The 18,134-nt window shown below is 40.8% G+C and overlaps 1 protein-coding gene across 9 annotated transcripts in view; it reads right to left on the bottom strand.

Moving 5' to 3' along the window:
* The window catches only part of plcb4.S (phospholipase C beta 4 S homeolog), a 160,021-nt gene that overhangs the window by 19,383 nt on the left and 122,504 nt on the right, over window positions 1–18,134 (bottom strand). For 7 of the 9 annotated variants that reach the window (XM_018265087.2, XM_018265083.2, XM_018265084.2 and 4 more), the window contains 8 exons: window positions 14,920–15,084; window positions 13,323–13,527; window positions 13,015–13,103; window positions 11,608–11,758; window positions 11,216–11,262; window positions 9,274–9,339; window positions 4,235–4,350; window positions 1,191–1,266 (listed from right to left, as the gene is read on the bottom strand). In XM_018265087.2, coding sequence (XP_018120576.1) covers window positions 1,191–1,266; window positions 4,235–4,350; window positions 9,274–9,339; window positions 11,216–11,262; window positions 11,608–11,758; window positions 13,015–13,103; window positions 13,323–13,527; window positions 14,920–15,084 — 915 coding nt within the window. The other 2 variants (XM_041564342.1, XM_041564341.1) reach the window with 2 other exon arrangements.

The following is an 18,134-nucleotide window of genomic DNA, read 5'->3' as shown; positions in this document are numbered from 1 at the left end:
GGAAGTTCCTGTGGTCTGAATTAGCCAGAAAATCTGACTATTTCAGGATTTATGGGCAAAAATCTTAACAATTCAGACTTCTCAGGAAAAAGCCCTTAAAAAATCGAACGATTTGGGAAAAAATATCTGAAAAATCTGTACGATTAGGGCTTTCGCTCGATTTTATTGAGTTTTTCCCAGATCCGATTAAATTGTGTTTTTTTAATAATAAACAAAGTCAAATCATGGATTCTAGTTTGGTCGGACTTTTTCATTTTAAAAAATCAGATAAATTCAGATTTTGATAAATAACCCCCCTAGTGTCTCTTCAACATTTAGGCCAAAATACAATAGGCATTCCATGCCAACATTATCAGGTGAATCACACTGACGCGTTATCATTAGGGATGTACTGAAACAGCATTTCCTTCACCACTCTTTGCAGAATTCGGATTTGGCCAATACCTGACGCAATTTTTTGGAATATGTAAATTAGGTTTTGGTTCAGTATTCGGACAAATCTTTTTGTGGAGGTTTCAGTATTCAGTGGAATCCAAATATTATGGATTTAGTGCATCGGTGTTTATTATACGATACATACAGGAATATGACCCACCACCAAAAGACACATACACACACACATATATATGAAATACGAATCACCAAGCCACACCAAATCTTTAAAAGCTTTAAATGAATGTCATACAGATCAAACAAATAAAAAAAAATCAAACCTCATAGCTCAGTTTTCAATATTCCATTTCTTAAACTGAATTTCCCTTAGCTGCGCCTACTTTACGCCTACTTTATTTCTACGCAAGGTTTAATTGCCATTTATTTATTTAAAATATCATTTTTGATGTGAATGTACATTTTCATTACATGTGCACTCAATGCGTCTATTTGGAAGCGCAGCAGTCACTCAGATTTAAAAGGCTTCATTTACATAAGTACATTTTCCATCAAGTCATTTTGCGATACTGAAAACTGCTACAAGGTTTTTTGAGGACGATTATGGCAGAAAAGGAGAGAGAAATAATAATAATAATAAAAAAAAAAACATAATAAAGGTACTGGGCTGGAATTGTTAGTTGCTTTTCACCCTAGAGATTTTCGACATACTATGTGCTGTTAGTCGTGAGCAATCACAACAAGTGGTTGGAGTGAGTCAGAATGGAAAGCTACGTGAATGATGGGGAACAAACTCTTACCTTGGATTTATGATCTGAAGTTAATACCTGAATTTTATTTTCTGTTTCTTTCTTCATTTCAAGACAGTTACTTGCTCTAAATGGCAAAATATGTTCCACAGTTAGTTTCCTCTTCTTAAATGAATGCTAGATGGCTTACGACAATAATCTGGATGTTTTTGTAATCAGAAGAATCAGTATTTCTGCAACATGCCTGATTCTAGGAAACCTGACTTCTTATGAAAGAGTATTTTGCAACCTGAATAAATGATAATGTTCAAGAGTCATGAATATTCTGTAAAAATAATATCCTTATAAACATTGCTTAGTGATGTCATTAGTGTCACATGTCTCACTGACGAGTATTTCATAAATAATGGACCCCCTATTGTAAAATATGAGGAAATTAGAAGTCCCCTTGGAAGAAGTTACTGTATGCGGTCTTATATGACCATATCTTTTACAAAAGGGGGTTCATTATTTCAAAAAAAGGCCCTACTTCCCACTAGGACAGTTACTGAGCAAATTAACTTCATGTATCTCAATTTCATGAAAGGCATCAAAATATATAAATATTACAAAATACACTTTCATAAATCTTTTATATTTATATTTTAGCTTCAGCAGGTCTGGCTTTGAAAAAAATATTATGATTGGGTTTGTAATGACCAAAACAGACCTTTATAGGAAAAGGCAGTTCCGACTGCAGAGCTGATAAGATCATTGATTTGATAAAAAAGCTTAGATCTTGGGTGCCAATGGGAGATTCCATTATATGTATATTTTTCATTTCAGTTTGTTCTGCTAATCCCAAAATACCCTGAAGTCTTTTCATTTGAAAGCAAAGTACAACGTTTTTGTAAGTAATTTCTATAATCCTAAACAATATCAATGAATGCATCTGGATTTATTTTATGACTCTATTTAATATAAATTGTATTTTCGTCAACTCTGTTTAAATAAGCCTTCAATGCTAATAATTCCTGAACTGTTCAGTTACAGAATGGGAAATATCAATCCTTATTCATACCACTGAATCACTGATTCATTTTACGTGTAATGGAGTGCATTAGTATTGGATCTTTTATCCAGGAACCTGTTTCCAGAATATTCTGATATACAGCAATGACACCACCCATAGTCACCATGTCTTCATTTTTAGGTTATTACTCTTTAATAATAATAAAAAGAAGAAGAGGAAAGTGCCTTGTACTTAGTGGTAACTAAGCTGTATAAAGACATATTGATGACAAATTTCATTATGTGTTTTAATTGTTTAGATATTTTTAGTAGCCCTAAAGGGACCCCCCTTTTGACATTAGTCAAGAAAAGGTGCATAAACATTAGAAAAGGTGCATAAATGTTAACCTTTCAAAAAATATTTTTTGAAACAGACATTCCTGATTCGACAGGTTGATGGGAAACCATGAGTCTTCTCCTGCCACATGACCTCTAAAACAATTTCCCAACCCCCATTAGGCTCTAAGAGTCATTCAGTCCCACTGTCATCTTTTTCCACTGTCAAATGATAAGACCCCAATACACAGGCCTATAAAGCTGTGTGGGGCCATCCTACGGGGCCCACGATCGGATCAGCCCGATATCACCCACTTCAATGTGGGCATATCGGGGAGAGATCCACTCGTTTCGCGACATCTTTACAAGCAGATCTCAACGTCTATGGCCACTTAAAGAGTCTGGGATTTATGACAGTTTCTCTGGAAAGCAGAGCGAGTTCCACAATCCATCACTTTACAATGGAAAAAGATGAGAAAAGGGTTGAATGACTCTGTGAGCCTAATGGGGGTTGGGACTTGTTCCTAAAATTCAGTAGGAATCAGAAGAATCAGGTATGTCTGTACCCAACTCAGCTGAATGAGCTCATGACAAAAAGTGGATATTTTTTTCTTTTAAGGCATCGTGCTCAACATTTAGGAAAAAATGCAATACTCAAAAAAGATCGGGTTCTAAGGATTCCAGATAAGAGATCCCACACTTATTGAAGGAATAAGTGGTAAGTACAGACTGGGTAATTTAACAATCGCTATCCTATTGCTTCATATAGAATCTGACCAACTATTAATATTTAGGTCAAGGAAGCTTTTGGTCCCAGAGTGTCATTAGAGATTTGTATTCAGTACATGCTAGCATTTTATAGTTATGAATCTATTTAAAGATCATCTATTGTGTAAATTAATTCATTCTTTTTTCAGGCATTTAAAATGGTAGGATCACCTAATTAAATATCAAAGGGTACCTAAATGTGCAAATCTACAGGAGGGTGGTATCCTTGGATACTAAGCCGATAAATTTAATTTGTTTTCCTTATGAGTCAAGGCAAATCCTTTTGCGTTAACCCTTGTGCATGTGAATCAGGAACCAAGACTAAAGAAAAGACCTATTAATGAGTGGGGCAACGGAAAGAACTGAAAATACCAAACAAAACACAACTGTTGCATAGAATTTGAGATTTTATGCATTTGTAAATCAAATTTAAATTGAGATGAGAGCATGTTGATCTTAAATATGCCATAGTAATAACTATTAGGCGTGCTTGTTTGCTTTATGCAGACTGAGTTGGCTGATCCAACGCTGCCAATGGACTGGGGCATTGCTTGTGTAGGGGGCACAATGGAATAAAAAGCTATTCCCAGTTAAAAAAGGAAATTCAGCCATACCTGTGAGTGACACTGCTGCCCCCTGGTGAAGTGCCCTCTGAACCAAGGTCCTGCCTTGTTTTATGGCAGAAGCACCCCTGATAATTATGTCTAAGGATAAAAAAGTCTATTCTACTGAAGCCAGAGTAGGTGTTAATTGGCTTTATCGTGCCTTTCAAAATGAAAACTAAAAAACAGCATCTGCATAAACCAGATTACCGTACAAGGAATCCATTTAACCCATACAATACTGACAGTATTTGTTAGCACCTATCCACGCTTGCAGGCTTCTGTATCGACCCCTAATCCGAGCACATCTCTCCCAGCAGTTTATAAATTCATGGAAGACTACATTCTGAATGAACCTGTTACATGGTAGTTTGGCTTTTTAACCAATGACAGTCTTACCCTTTCTTCTTGATTGATTTCTCTAAGGTCCTCGACTGAGACACTTTTTCTTTGTCAAACTGTGCCACTATTTTGTCAACTTGTGTGCACTGTAACTTCTGCATAGCGCTGTGCTCCTGGAAAACAGTAGCTTGGTTTCATTAGACATTAGGCACCACACTGCTCAACATCTCCCATTCACTTCAATTGTCTTCTTCATTCCAGATGAACTGTAAATGTCTTTACCATTGACTTACATTACACTACAGAACATTGCCCTTGCAACCAATAGATTCAAACTTGGGGTCATACATACCATACAGTTGGCATTGAGCTCCTTTCTACCAACAGACTAAGCCTTTTAATCAAAAATGCCTTGTCAGTTAGGGCTCCCAGATTTTAAAACATTACTTAACCAAACATGGTTTGTGCAAGGAATCACTTATCTCAAAAATCACAGAACCTACAATAAAGAGCTCTTGGAATTCAGGGAAGCTGTATCACACCTAATATCATAGCAGCATGATGGGCCTGGAAAGTTAAGTAATAAGAGCTATGGGGGGGTTCTACTTTGCAACTGCTTGCACATCATAAACAACCCCCTATAGTTTACCCCCAATACAACCCACCCCAAAATGTACAAGGAACGTAAAATAACTGTCATGTTCCCCTAATAATTATGCTTGCAACATCTGATTATTGCAATACAAGAACTGCACAGAGTCTAACAATATGGAATGGAATTAAGGGTAATGGTTGGCATCAGATACAGACAGACACCGTTAAACTTTCCAACAGATGAAATTCTTCTTTAACAATATATTCCCCAAATGAGTCTTTTAATCCTGGCTGAACCCACAAAACCATTAATCTGGATTATTAAAAAAATATATACAGTATTGTTCATTGTTTGCTTCACCAGACTCCAGTAGTACAGACAACACATTTTTTTGACAGACTATTCATTATAAGTAGAAGGACTGTTTCCATTTTGAATATACTGATAGACTAACATTAACTTGGCTTCTTCAATTATCCAAAATAAGATAAGTAAACCCATTCTGAAACTGAGCAAAGTCCAATAGTGATGGAAGAGCTCCCATTTTCTTTAGGCTTTAATGGAGTTCATTGACTTGTTACAATGCAACATCCATTCATATAGACACAATGTAAAGCTTTATGTGTAAACCTCAGTAATGGACAACTAGTCCAAGGTGATTTTCTGTTCTTCCCAAGTCCAGGCGATAAATGACAGAACATTACAGATTCCATACTCATAAGACCTTGAGTTACTGTAACTTCAGAATCTTCTGTCTCAGGCATAAACCAATAGAGGTCTAGAGGAAGTGTGTTTTCTTATCACAGGTATTGGATCTATTATCTGGAACACATAAGGCCTGGGATTGTTTGGATAAGGGGACTTTCCAAAATGTCTAATACCCCTATATGATTGACTGAATGACGGCTGGAGGAGGATTATGGGAGAACAGATCAGTGGAGGGTGCATGGAATCAAATGTGCATGAAACAAGTATATACAGTACTTTTTAGTGCAAAGAATTCACAATGACAACTGCCTACTCACTGCATTCAGAAAAAAACACATTTCAAACCTGTGATGAAAAGTGCAACTGTAATTTCAATCATAATAGTAGTAATAAAAATCCATGAACGGCAGCCAGATAAAAGCAATCTGATGGCCCTTATTTAGTGTTAATCATTTCCACCCACCACTGGTGAGTCATCGGCTCAGCACAGTAAAGCCGGCATTTTTTTGCCCTGGAAATATTTCTAACAGCACAGAAAAGGGGATATTTGCAAAACATATTTCCATGGTTTAGCATATGGATGAGAATGCACGCGGTAAGACAAAGTGAAAGGACAAAAGGAGTCTATAGAGCAGTTAGGTGTGGGCCAGAATGAACAGTAGAATTAATGTGGAGCAGCAGAAGGATGGGAGAAGCTGAATCTATAAAACATGAATAATGAAGGTCTTGAGAGGAGAACAAGGCAAAGGCCTGGCAAGAGCAGAAAATCAGGGACCTGATATCTGCCGAAAACAAACCAAGAGCCCACAAAAGCACAATGAATGAGACCTGGAACACAGCAGAGTAGAAAGGACCCTACTGGGCCAAAAAGAAGAGTCTAAGAATAAAGGGGGGGTCTATCTTCGTATATAACTAAAAATCAGCCAAGAGTATAATGGCACATTGAGCAGTTTTCCGAAGCAGCTCAGAACTAAAAATGATAAAGCAAAGGCAGTAGAAAATGTTTACAATAATAAAACAGTAGCACTGAAGCCCAACTCAGTTAATAAAGCAATACATAAATATTTAAACATCTTCAGTGTAAGGAAAAGCTGAGTGGCAGTGCAAGAGTTACATATGGGCCACGTGGATTCAAACAACAGTGAGGCTGGAGTTTTTATATTGGGGTCTCAGTGAAGCAGGAGGGAGGTAACAAACTGAAAAGTTGAAACCAGTAAACCATAACAGAGGAGAGAAGAGCAAGTCAGGAGAATAAAATAAAGCAACCCATGTACTCGGGGTGGAGATCTGCTACGGACACAGTGCAGAACTGAGGTTTTAAAGGCAATGCACAGAAGCTGGTTGGCTAAGCGATAGCTTAGAAGGGACCCATAATTATCAAAATATCAAAAGTCATTGAACTGCAGTGGATGCGTCATAGTTCCCTTTCACAAATAACTTCTGTTTTTTCCCTTATGGTTTTGGAGAAATAAATGGTTTATTGTGTGCTTCCTCTACCTTACATTTTTATTCTGCTGCAAACAACTTAACCATGGTGCTTGATAGTAGTGCACGGCAACTTGCTGACTCCTGCAGGAAGCAGCCACTTAGAGCAAGCCAATTCTGTCAATGACTCACAGCATGTTTGTGTTATTTGCAGCCACAAGTCACAATTAAATTGTTCACTATGTAAACAGCTGTGAGAAATAAATATCAAGACCATTTGTCAAAGTATTTAACAAATATCCACTGCAATTTTAGTTTTACAGTACAATAGGGGTGGTTCCTGTATACGGATCAGGACTTTTCTATATAAAAGCTAAGAGCATGCAGCCTGTCTCTGTCACACAGGAGTAAGGGAAGCCCCAAAGCACAAGGGTTCAAAATAAGGGCACTGCAGTGGTTCCTGAAGAACATGCATGAGTCTGCAAGGGTGAGTAGGGCATGTGAGTGGCTCTGCAGAAGGGAGTGATGATATTTCTTTGTATTTCTGGAGGTATGTGAGATTGGTCTGTTTGAGTAAACCATGGTCTGCAGGCTCTACAAGGTTGAGTAGGGGATCTGAGTGGTTCTACCACAGTATGGCTCTGCAAGAGTAAGCCATGGTGTGTGTGGCTCCTTGAGACTAAGCAATAGCTTTGTGTGATTTTGAAGAAATAAGTGATAGGTCTATATGATTACAGGAATAATGGCTAACCTCCTAGTGAGTCACCTAGAATCCTGTTACTGGGATCAGTGCAAGGGTGAAGGACACAATACCAGTAACACAAGCATCGGCCAAAAGCTTGCCTTCCCCTGAAATGAATGATAGTTTAGGCATTGTCTCATAATGCAAACGCAGTAGAGAGCACCTCCATTGTTCCCCATGCTTGGACGGGCTCAATGTTTGAGCTGATATAGAATCCTTTGTGCCACTCACATTCAAGTCACCCACTTTATCAGGTATTACTATGAGTAGTAATTATCACAACGAGGTAACAAATTACGGATGCATCATTTGCTCTTGCAATATATGTGCCAGTTTTTAGCAGCCATTACCAGCCAATGTCAATCAGTTTCAAAGTATATAGATGAAAAAATAAAATCATTTGCAGACAGAATCACTACTCCTGCAGGGAGAATAATCCTATTTATATATTGGGCTCATGTTGCATTTAGTTTCCAGAAAACAGCACCCCTCATGTTCTGAAAAGAAGGGTGCCATTCCTTGGTTGCTCATGGATAATTAAAAAAAGACAATATGGCAGAGGGCCCAAATGCAATATATAGTGGGAAAAATTTCATAAAAAAGTCTGGTGAAAAAAAAGGTTTTCAAAATGGGATTTTTATAGTGTATATATTATATAAAAAGCTCATAAGAGCTTACAATCTAAATACGATTTTCAATTGTGATTCAGAATTCATAATCTGCCAACCACCACTAAGGTTTCTGCCTTCTTGCCACCAAAATGCTGTATAATTATAATCTATATTTACATTTCCCAGTATTCCTTCCTCCTCCTTTGTCCAACTTAACTGAACCTTAGTACAACATATTAAGCATAAACCCTTCTAGTGAGCCCATTTGTCAGTCCCTCCTTAACAAGGTGCATAAATCATTGTTATAGCAGTCCACCAAGAGTAAAGTTACATTGCACCAATAGTATCCAGAACAGCATGCATGCATTCACCCTAGCTAAATTTCTGATTAATACTTAAATTGTGTCCCTCAGAGGGTAACCCCACATTTGAAGAAATGATATATAATATGTATATATATATATACAACAAATTCATAAATAAAACATTAAATTCAAGGCCTGTGGTTCTGCACTTCAGTCCTGTATTTGGGCTGCAATTCAACCGGTAAATGGTCTCCAGGACCAGAGGCTTAAAAGTGATATGAGAATATTTTGACCTACAATTTCCATGGTGCAGATTTACTGTAAATTCTCTACCCACTGGGCTTTCTATGAAATGCTGTTGTTTTTTGGAGGCTGTGAGTGTGCAAATTCCTTGGCCTCTTAGTGTAGGCCTCTTTGGGCTGCTAACTGGGTGAACTGGCAGGGCGGGATTTACATAGTGGTTCACCCCTAGGCCCACTACTGTTCGTTGCCCCTGTCCCCTCCAGGGGGACAGGAGCAACGGGGATTGGTGCGCGGGAAATTAAAGAAATTATCGTATCTCCAGCGCATCTCCAGTGTTTTTGAACCAATGTGGGTGTGGTTGGGCAGCATGTCGCCCCCCTAAAATCCTGCCGCCCTAGGCCCAGGCCTAGGTGGCCTTTCCACAAATCCGGGCCTGTGAACTGGCTTATTGCATACTCAGAACTTACTTTTAAGTGCTTCTTTTTCAGCACAGCAACCTCTTTCTGCTGTTTCTTTTGTTGCTTGAGGAATGCCTAAAAAAGAAGCCCAAGAATGTGGTAAATGCATATTAAACTAATGAAATGAATCCAAATGGCCCATGTAGTAAAATACTAAACATATAAGAGTGAATAATGTTTTTCCTTCATTCTTACTAAACATCTCAGCGCACAGGTCCAGAAGTGCAAATCTGCTCAGTAGGGTTGCCCATATTTTGCCAAGTCACTTTCATCGTTTGATTTGGCCACATCATTTCTCATTCTCATGACTGGTGAGCAGAAGACTAGAAGTCGACCCAGTGCATAAGTTGCTGGTTGCCAATCCTGAAGACTAAGTCTGGGAACCCTGCTGTGGAGCTCAGCAGTTTTGGACAAGCTAACGGGGGGGGGGGGGGGGGGGGGGGAACTATGCACTCTAGTGACTCTAGTTTGATGACTAACAACAATAACTCCAGATATCCTCCATTATGGCAACTTTAAAGGAACAGTAACACCAAAAAATGTAAGTGTTTTAAAGTAATGAAAATATCATGTACTGTTGCCCTGCACTGGTAAAACTGATCTGTTTGCTTCAGAAACACTACTATAGTTCATATAAACAAGCTACTGGGGAGCAATGGCGGAAATTGAAAAACGGCTAAATGGCACAGGATAAATAATGGATAAAAGATAACACCATTAGACAGACAGAGCTTATCTGCTATCTGCTGTGTAACTTGAGCTTTTTCTCCTTTGAATGGCTGCCCCCATTGCTACACAGCAGCTTATTTATATAAACTATAGTTGTGTTTCTTAAGCAAACACACCAGTTTTACCAGTGCAAGGCAACAGTACATTATATTTTCATTACTTTAAAACACTTACATTTTTTGGTGTTACTGTTCCTTTAAAGTTGCCATAATGGAGGATATCTGGAGGTATTGTTGTTAGTCATCAAACTAGAGTCACTAGAGTGCATAGTTCCCCCCCCCCCGTTAGCTTGTCCAAAACTGCTGAGCTCCACAGCAGGGTTCCCAGACTTAGTCTTTGACGTTACTGTTCCTTTAAGGAGAACTTTTTCTGCCAGTGAATACACTGGCTGGGGCAGTAGGACACACCTCACACATCTGGGGAAGGTATGCCTGGTGTGCCATAAGCCTCAAGAGCAACTAAACCTTCAACAATTAGTACCTCTATATTGCTGCCTACTTTGACTAATAAGGACATTGTTCCTAATACCCAAAAATTAAGAACTCATGCACAAGGGTAAGCAATAATTAGGAGTAGCATTGATAAAGAGTTGTGCAGGTTACAGAGAGGTACTCATCAAACCTCCATTGCCTACAAGGCTTACAGGAGAATTCAACCCTAAACTAAAAAAACCCTATTCCCCTACCCAACATAGACTCCCCTTCCTCCTCCCCCCAGCCTAAGTGTTACCCCTGGCAAATGCCCAGAAAGTTTTACTTACCCCTCGGTGCAGATTCAGGCGCCATCTTCAGCCACTTCAGTAGTCTTTGTAATATGACCGGCGCTTTGGCATTTTTCATGAGTTTCGCCCCATGCGCAGTAGTCGCAAAACAGAAAATTGCTCCAACTGCGCATGCGCCGACATGCCGGTCTCATTACGAAGATTTCAGAAGAGAAGAAGATGGCGCCCATGAACTCTGATGCCTGAATCTGCACCGAGGGGTAAGTAAAACGTTAGGGGCATTTGCCATAGGTAACACTGGGGGGGAGGAGGGGTGGGTCTATGTAGGGTAGGGGGGTAGGGGTTTTTAAATTTAGGGTTGAATTCAACTTTAAGTTGTCCCCAAATATTACTCATTATACCCTCTATATACAGTAGATTTGCCTACCCCAATCCCATTTCGTAAGCCTAAGTACTATAGCTTCTTTCCCACCAACTTGACAACTTCATAAGGAAACTCACCTTCATTTGTTTCAATTCTTCTACCTTCACCTGAGGAATATCGATAGCTGGAAAAGTAGGCCATAGTTTGGTATTTTATGATATAAACGGCAAACATGCAGTAGTACCAAACAATTAAATACACAGTTTACATTAAATCAATGCACACGCCTTCATAATGTCTACAGTTAAATAAGTAAGCTCCTTGCTGCACCTTCTAGCTCCTAGAAGGAGGGAGTAAGAGCTGGTAGGTTCCTACTCGCTACACAGTTGCAAAAAAAGCACTGACAAGGAATTAGTATGATATATAGAAGCAGTTATATTGTATATTTCATTAATATATTGTGGCAGTTGACTTTAATAGAAGGATGGGCCTAGGGAAGCATGAGCACTTACAGGTCCAAATGATTTACCTTTTTTATTTTCGGTTCCTGCCCCGGGGGCAGTAGTGACAGATGGCCTGACTTCAGAGCTGCTCTGAGGGGTCACAATTGTTTTGGTGTTGCTGACTTTCCCTTTTTTATCATTCTTAGTGTTGTCAGCTGGTACATCGGCTATGTCACTCTGCAATGGGAATAAGGACAATGATGGGTTGCCACATAAAAGCCAAAAAACACATGAATAACTTGGAAAAGATAATGGATCAGAAAGTCAGAACCCCTGATAACTCCTCTAGCATTACAGCTGTTGCATGCAAAGTGACAACTACCATTTATATTGATGGACTGATCTCTCCAATGGTTTTGGGAATGATGTAACCCTAGTAATGGTAGAACATGGGTCACACTGGATTCTTTTACCCAGATTAGCCCTAGCAAGGTAGAGGATGAAGGGAGAGGGGGGTTGAGCAACTACACTTCGCTGTACCGTGAAGAAACAAAACAGGGAGCCAGAGGTTTCTTGTGAAACACAAATTATTAAGGGATCAGTTGAGGTAAAATAGGCAGACACAATCAAGACAGAACTGAACAATTTGACACCACTATGGACATTTGGTCCATGAACCAGTAGAACTGGTTCATGGACCAATATGCTGAGCCTGTACACCTTGGCCAGTGATACCCAAGGAGAGCGCCCTCCAGCCATCAATCCTTTGGTGGAAACAAATAGGGATGCACCGAATCCACTATTTTGGGTTTGACCGAACCTTCGAATCCTTCACGAAAGATTCGGCAGAATACCAAACCGAATCCTAATTTGCATAAGCAAATTATGGGTGGGAAGGGGAAAACCTTTTTTACTTCCTTGTTTTGTGACAAAAAGTCACGTGATTTTCCTCCCCAGCCCTAATTTGCATATGCAAATTAGGATTTGCATTTGGTTCGGCTGGGCAGAAGGATTCGGCCGAATCTGAATACTGCTGAAAAAGGCAAAATCCTGGCCAAATTCCGAACCGAATCCTGAATTGGGTGCATCCCTAGAAACAAAGCAGCTCTTTGTAGCCATGTCTCAATATCTTACATTCCTAGAATGTACTCTGACTAAGCTAGTCCTATATCTCACAAAACCTCGCTTACAGGGTCCACAACTTTCTTTAGAAGGGTTGTCGCTCTTGTCTTTCTTGGGCAGACTGCCGCTGACTGATCCAGAGCCTGCTCCGTAACTACAACATCCAAGACAGCCTTGAGGAAGATGAGGATTAAACACCCTCTGCTCCTCTCACTCTTCCCTAACTGTGTGTTTATGTGGAACTAAAATTGTGGGCTGGTGAACTTCATTCACTCCCCTTTCCAACTTACCCTTTGTAGCTTTATTATTGGCTAGAACTGTATATATCAAAAAGAACCATTTTTACAGAGCGTTCCGTAAAGCCTACTTACAGTCTCAATACCCATGGCTCTCATCTGGTCTGCTCTCTTCTCCGTAATAGAAAGAAATTTCTTTGGATCTGACAACGCATCAACAATATCTGAAAAACATATTTGAAAAGGCTCACATATAGGAAGCCCCAAAACATTGAAATAATTGATTACATTGGCAAACAATGACATTTAATGTACATTATATCAAATACACCGCTTTTTCATTTTTAGTTCTACCTGTATAGACAAATGTTTGCAGTTAATACAAGAATGTAATGTTACATCACTGGATGAAACACTTAATAAAAGCAGTTTTCAGCTCTGACCTCCAAATCCATCAGGAACATAGGTCTTTAAGACGATGTTACAGAAGATTGTTGGAAGGGAAAGTGGTTTGTTGCCCTCATTCCGGAGAGAAATGTGTCGATACCCTGCCTGCAAACCATCCAGAGGTAGGAGCCTTTGCCCGATGAGTTTATTGTTGTCATCATACACGGCTATTCTCAGCACAGCGAGGTCTGGTAAGATAACCTACATTCAAGACAAAGAGATATGTTGTTGTTATGTGGGACAGAAAGGACATAATGCATTGCAGCGTTGCAGATTCTTTCCTTATATTGTTATGCTCTCTGCTCGGCTTTCTTCCATGTTAGGTTTGTGCTGTGTTTCTTCTTCTACATCAATATTTACTATGTTGCTTTAATGGGATCTCAAAGCAATGTTAACATATGTTAAGTTGGCCATACACAAGGTAGCTCCACTGCTTTTTACCAAGGTCCCATTTTGGCACCCACATTGGTAGCCACATTTAGCTGATGCAAATGTATGGTCCTGATCCAAATGTTTGGTCCCAGGGTCAGTGCTTGGATCACGTGGGGGTCTTGTGTAGACCTATTGTGCTCTTCCCTTGGAAGGATCTTTCAGTTTTCCTAATCAGTACAAGACCGAGCGCCAATTAGATATCATTTGAAGAGAGCACCATGTTGCCCCCTCTACACTGGTCAAGAGACTGCTGAACAAGTCATGGTGGTTGAGTTGGTAGCCAAAAGGAGCCATTTACCTGGGGCACAGTGCAAGCACGTGTCCCTCAGTGCTCATTTAAGAAGCACTTGTGTCCTGGTGTAATATGTGCTCTGCTACTGTAACGTCCATAGCAACGAGCAGAAAGCAGCTATGTTAGGGCAATACAGGTAAAGCACCATGCAGCATGCAAAGTTAAATTATGTTTATTTCGGCAGAAAAAGCTTATTCTTCTTAAAAAAACAGGTGCATGAATATACTGTACCCCTAATTGTTCTAACTGTTGGCTAATCTGTTATCTATTTCACATCTTAAATCTAATTTATACCTGGTCTTGACTACTTTGCATATCCCACCTCCCTATAAGTGTCCCTGCTTGCAATACAAATTATGCTTGTGTGTTGTTTCAACTTTTTGTAAACAAAATGCTGTATTTATGTCAGTGCCAACTTAGCCTCTTTGTAATCAGCTTTGAAGAATCAATTGCTGTGATGATCATTTTAGTTAGCCAATAAAGGTATCTTTAGGATAAGGGCACACGGGCAAATTCGGGGAGATTAGTTGCCCCGGCGACAAATTGCCTCTTCTTCGGGGCGACAATGCCCCAAACTGCCTTCCCCTACCTTCCCGGCGGCTATAATGAAAAATCGGCAGCAGGGTGGCACTCGCGGCGCTTCATTTTCCAATGTCGCCCGAAGTTGTCTCACGATGAAACTTCGCGTGACTTTCGGAAAGTGCAGCGAGTGCCATCTCAAGAAAAGGCGAATTGTCGCCGGGGCGACTGATCTCCCCATTTGTCCTTACACCACTTTTGTTATGCTTCATATCATTTCGTTCTACCCTAGATGCAGCCATATAACTGTCACACTTCCCTTCTATTCAGACCCCAGAAAAAGTGCTCACCTTTCGGAATACAAAGGGCTCATCATTGTAAACAGGATTGAGACCATTGTTCATCACCATGCGGGTGCGGAACTCCTTGCGTATAGTGTCCGTTGGTAATCCATACATATCAACCTCCACATACGTCCCAATCTTTTTGTCTGACAAGAACTGTCCAGAGATGACCTACATAGAGAAACATTTGGGTTATTATCATTCTTTATTTAAAACAAATCAAGTGCAGCTTACTGAGCACCAATATTGGGTGCCCCACCTGCAACCACTCACTGATCAGAGCTGAAAAAAGGGGATTTTGTGACACTCACCATTAAATTCTATTCTCTTGGGATGTTTGTGAGACACAGGGACCATGTGGGGTGCAGCATCCACCAGCAGGAGACAGGACACTAGAGGAAGAAGACTCCTCCTCCCTGCTGCTATACCCCTCACCGCTTCCTAATCTACTCAGTATTGTCTAACAACGAGAGTTAACTAGCAGTAACAGAACTATATACATATAAAAATGGCAGAAAATCACAATCTAAAGAGGCCCACATCCGGGAGGGAAGCCTTGTGTCCCGCAAACATCCCAACATCTGCCCCAAGCAGTATATGGCTGACTTTGTTCTGCGCTTGCTAACAGATCTTGTCTGGTGAAAGATACACCTTTTATCGAAAACCATGCTGAGAAAAGGCAGACTACATGTGGGAGACAGATGCAATTTTTCTGCATTGATTGTCCATCCCCGACTGGATAGGAGTTCTACAACTACGGATAGCTAGTGTTTGGCTACAGTGAGTGACGGGTCTTTGAGGAGAATATCGTCAAAATATAGAGTTATCAAAACTCCCTGAGACTTTAGTGGATAGGCAGCCGCAGCCATTACCTTGGTAAACAGCTTTGGGGCCGAAGTAAGCCTGAAACGGAGGGCCGTATACTGGAGATGGTGGCTTTGGAATGCGAAATGTAGGAACCTTTGGTGTGGGGGGGGGGGGGGAGATTGGAATGTGTAAGAATACATCCTTGATGTCTAACGTCACAAGAAATTCTTATGGGTCCATTGCCGAGATGACGGATCGAAGAGACTCCGTTTTGAAATGGGAGAACCGGATGAATGTGTTGAGCCATTTCAGATCCAGTACCGGGAAAATGATAGCTTGAAATATAACCTCTCTTGTAGGGAGATTACCCTTTCATCGAGCAGGTTTTGAATGATCGCTAAGAATGCAGCTTGTTTTTGAGGTTCTTGTGGCCTCTGAGACATAAAAATAGGTGGAGGTTTGGAAAGACATTCTAAGTGATAACCTTTGGATAAGATTTCCTGTACCCATGTCATGGGTGAGTCGGACCCAGGCTTCCTCAAAGTGGGTTAAATTTCCCCCCACTGGGAAATGTTCTGTGATCTTTACGTAGTCATGTAGTGGATGGTTTGACAGAGGACTTGGTTTGGGGACAGGGTTTTGGAAATGGGGCTTGGTTTCTGTGTTCTTGGAGGTGTAATACCTGCCAGAGGCTGTTCTGGAGCCTTTGGCAGGAAAGAACCGACCATGATGAATAGATGGGCATGATCTTAGTTGTGGTAAAAGAATATTTTTGCCATGTCACTTGACTTATAATTTTGTCCAACTCGGGTCCAAAGAGACCCTTTATGGAATCTCTCCATTTTCTTATCCATTGACTCCTTAAATGAGGAAGCATCTGGTACTGGGAGAGCAGTGTTCTTCAATAAACGGGAAACTGGGGCATCCACTGAGGGGGATAGGACCATTTTTCCAGGGATATGCGTGGTATGTGATATGTGTGAAACCTCCTCTCTGTATGTTCCCATTCAGATTGGATAAATTGTCCAGTTGTGCATGAGAGGGAAATATGGGTGGTGATTTCTAGTGACACTTAAACATGGGCCAAGCGGATTCCTGTTAGGAATCAGGGCTTTTAAGGTCTAAGCATGAAATAACCCCAGTAATTAAGGAATCAACCCTGTCTTAAAATGCTTTGGACATGACTTTGGTGTCATCCCATCATCATAAGAAATCTCTCCTTCCCTATGAGATTGATCATCCCAATGAGCAGAGGCTTGTTAGGATTCAATGTCGCTAATTTCCTCTGGTGAGGGAGGAGCCTGTCTCTTGTCATGTTTAGAGTGGGATTCTGCAGAACCCTGGTTACGTTTATCAAGCAATTTATCTAGGCAGTCCACCTACTTGAGAATACCTGTGAAAAGTTACATTGGCCAAGCAGAAGGGTCCTGATTGGGAGGAGACACAGTCTTTGGCACAGAGGAAGAAATTATCACCTCTGACTTCAGCGGTACTGGAGGGGGTGCTGGTTCCACGTCCTTAGAAACCTTCTCAGCAGATTGTTTAGAGTATGTGACACATAATGGGTCTTTTCTGCCATAGGGTAGGATTTTGCAGCATGTAGCACAAGCCATGTATTTAACTTTTGTGGTTTGTGTAGCCTCCCTAGAAGTTGGCTTCCCTTGATTGCCCTCTGCCAAGTATACTGGATATCTGTCAATTACAGCTGTCCTGAAGATGAATCAGTATCCCCCCCTTAATGTGTGTGTCAGTAATTCAGCAAGGTTAAATAAGCAATAACCATGCACTTAAGCAAAAATGTGCCTGTTCCCCTTCTCAGAGCCAGTCCCCATTGCATTCAGGATGGGTATGGATGCTTGGGTCCCATGAGTAGTGCAGCTCAGATCAGAATGATGAGCGGAGAGTCAGGATGGAGAACGCTAGATGTGCGAATCCAGATGGTGTGCAGAATGTTGATACACGTGGAGAACAGAGTGAGATAGCAAGAGAATTGTGGTTCAGCGTGTAATAAAGGCCACGGATGGAACTGGTACTGGCGCTACTGTATGGAGGAGATCGCTTTTGATCTTTCAATGAAACAGGGCTGAAGCAGGCCAGCGCACGCACACTTGGTGGGAGAAAAGAGAATAACAGGCTGGGGAAGGCAGATAGTACTGCCCTGCAAACTGCATCTTAGTGCCAGGAAGCTTCTGCTCTGGTAATGGCAGAGACAGGTATTTATGTGTGGCTCGCTCCAGAGGAGACTTACTGGCCCCAGCACTAAGTGTCCCAAGAAGGGGGAAGCCATGCCAGAAGGACTCCTAAGCGGAGATCTCTTGGACAACCCCTGGTGCCAGTGGATACTGGCTGCAGAAATCATGAGCGGCCCTGTCTCCTTGAGGGCACTACAACAAACTGGGTAGATCAAGATGTGG

The sequence above is a fragment of the Xenopus laevis genome, chromosome 5S, assembly GCF_017654675.1.
Source record: "Xenopus laevis strain J_2021 chromosome 5S, Xenopus_laevis_v10.1, whole genome shotgun sequence".
NCBI classification, from domain to species: Eukaryota; Metazoa; Chordata; class Amphibia; order Anura; family Pipidae; genus Xenopus; species Xenopus laevis.
This window is presented reverse-complemented; position numbering and strand designations above follow the sequence as displayed.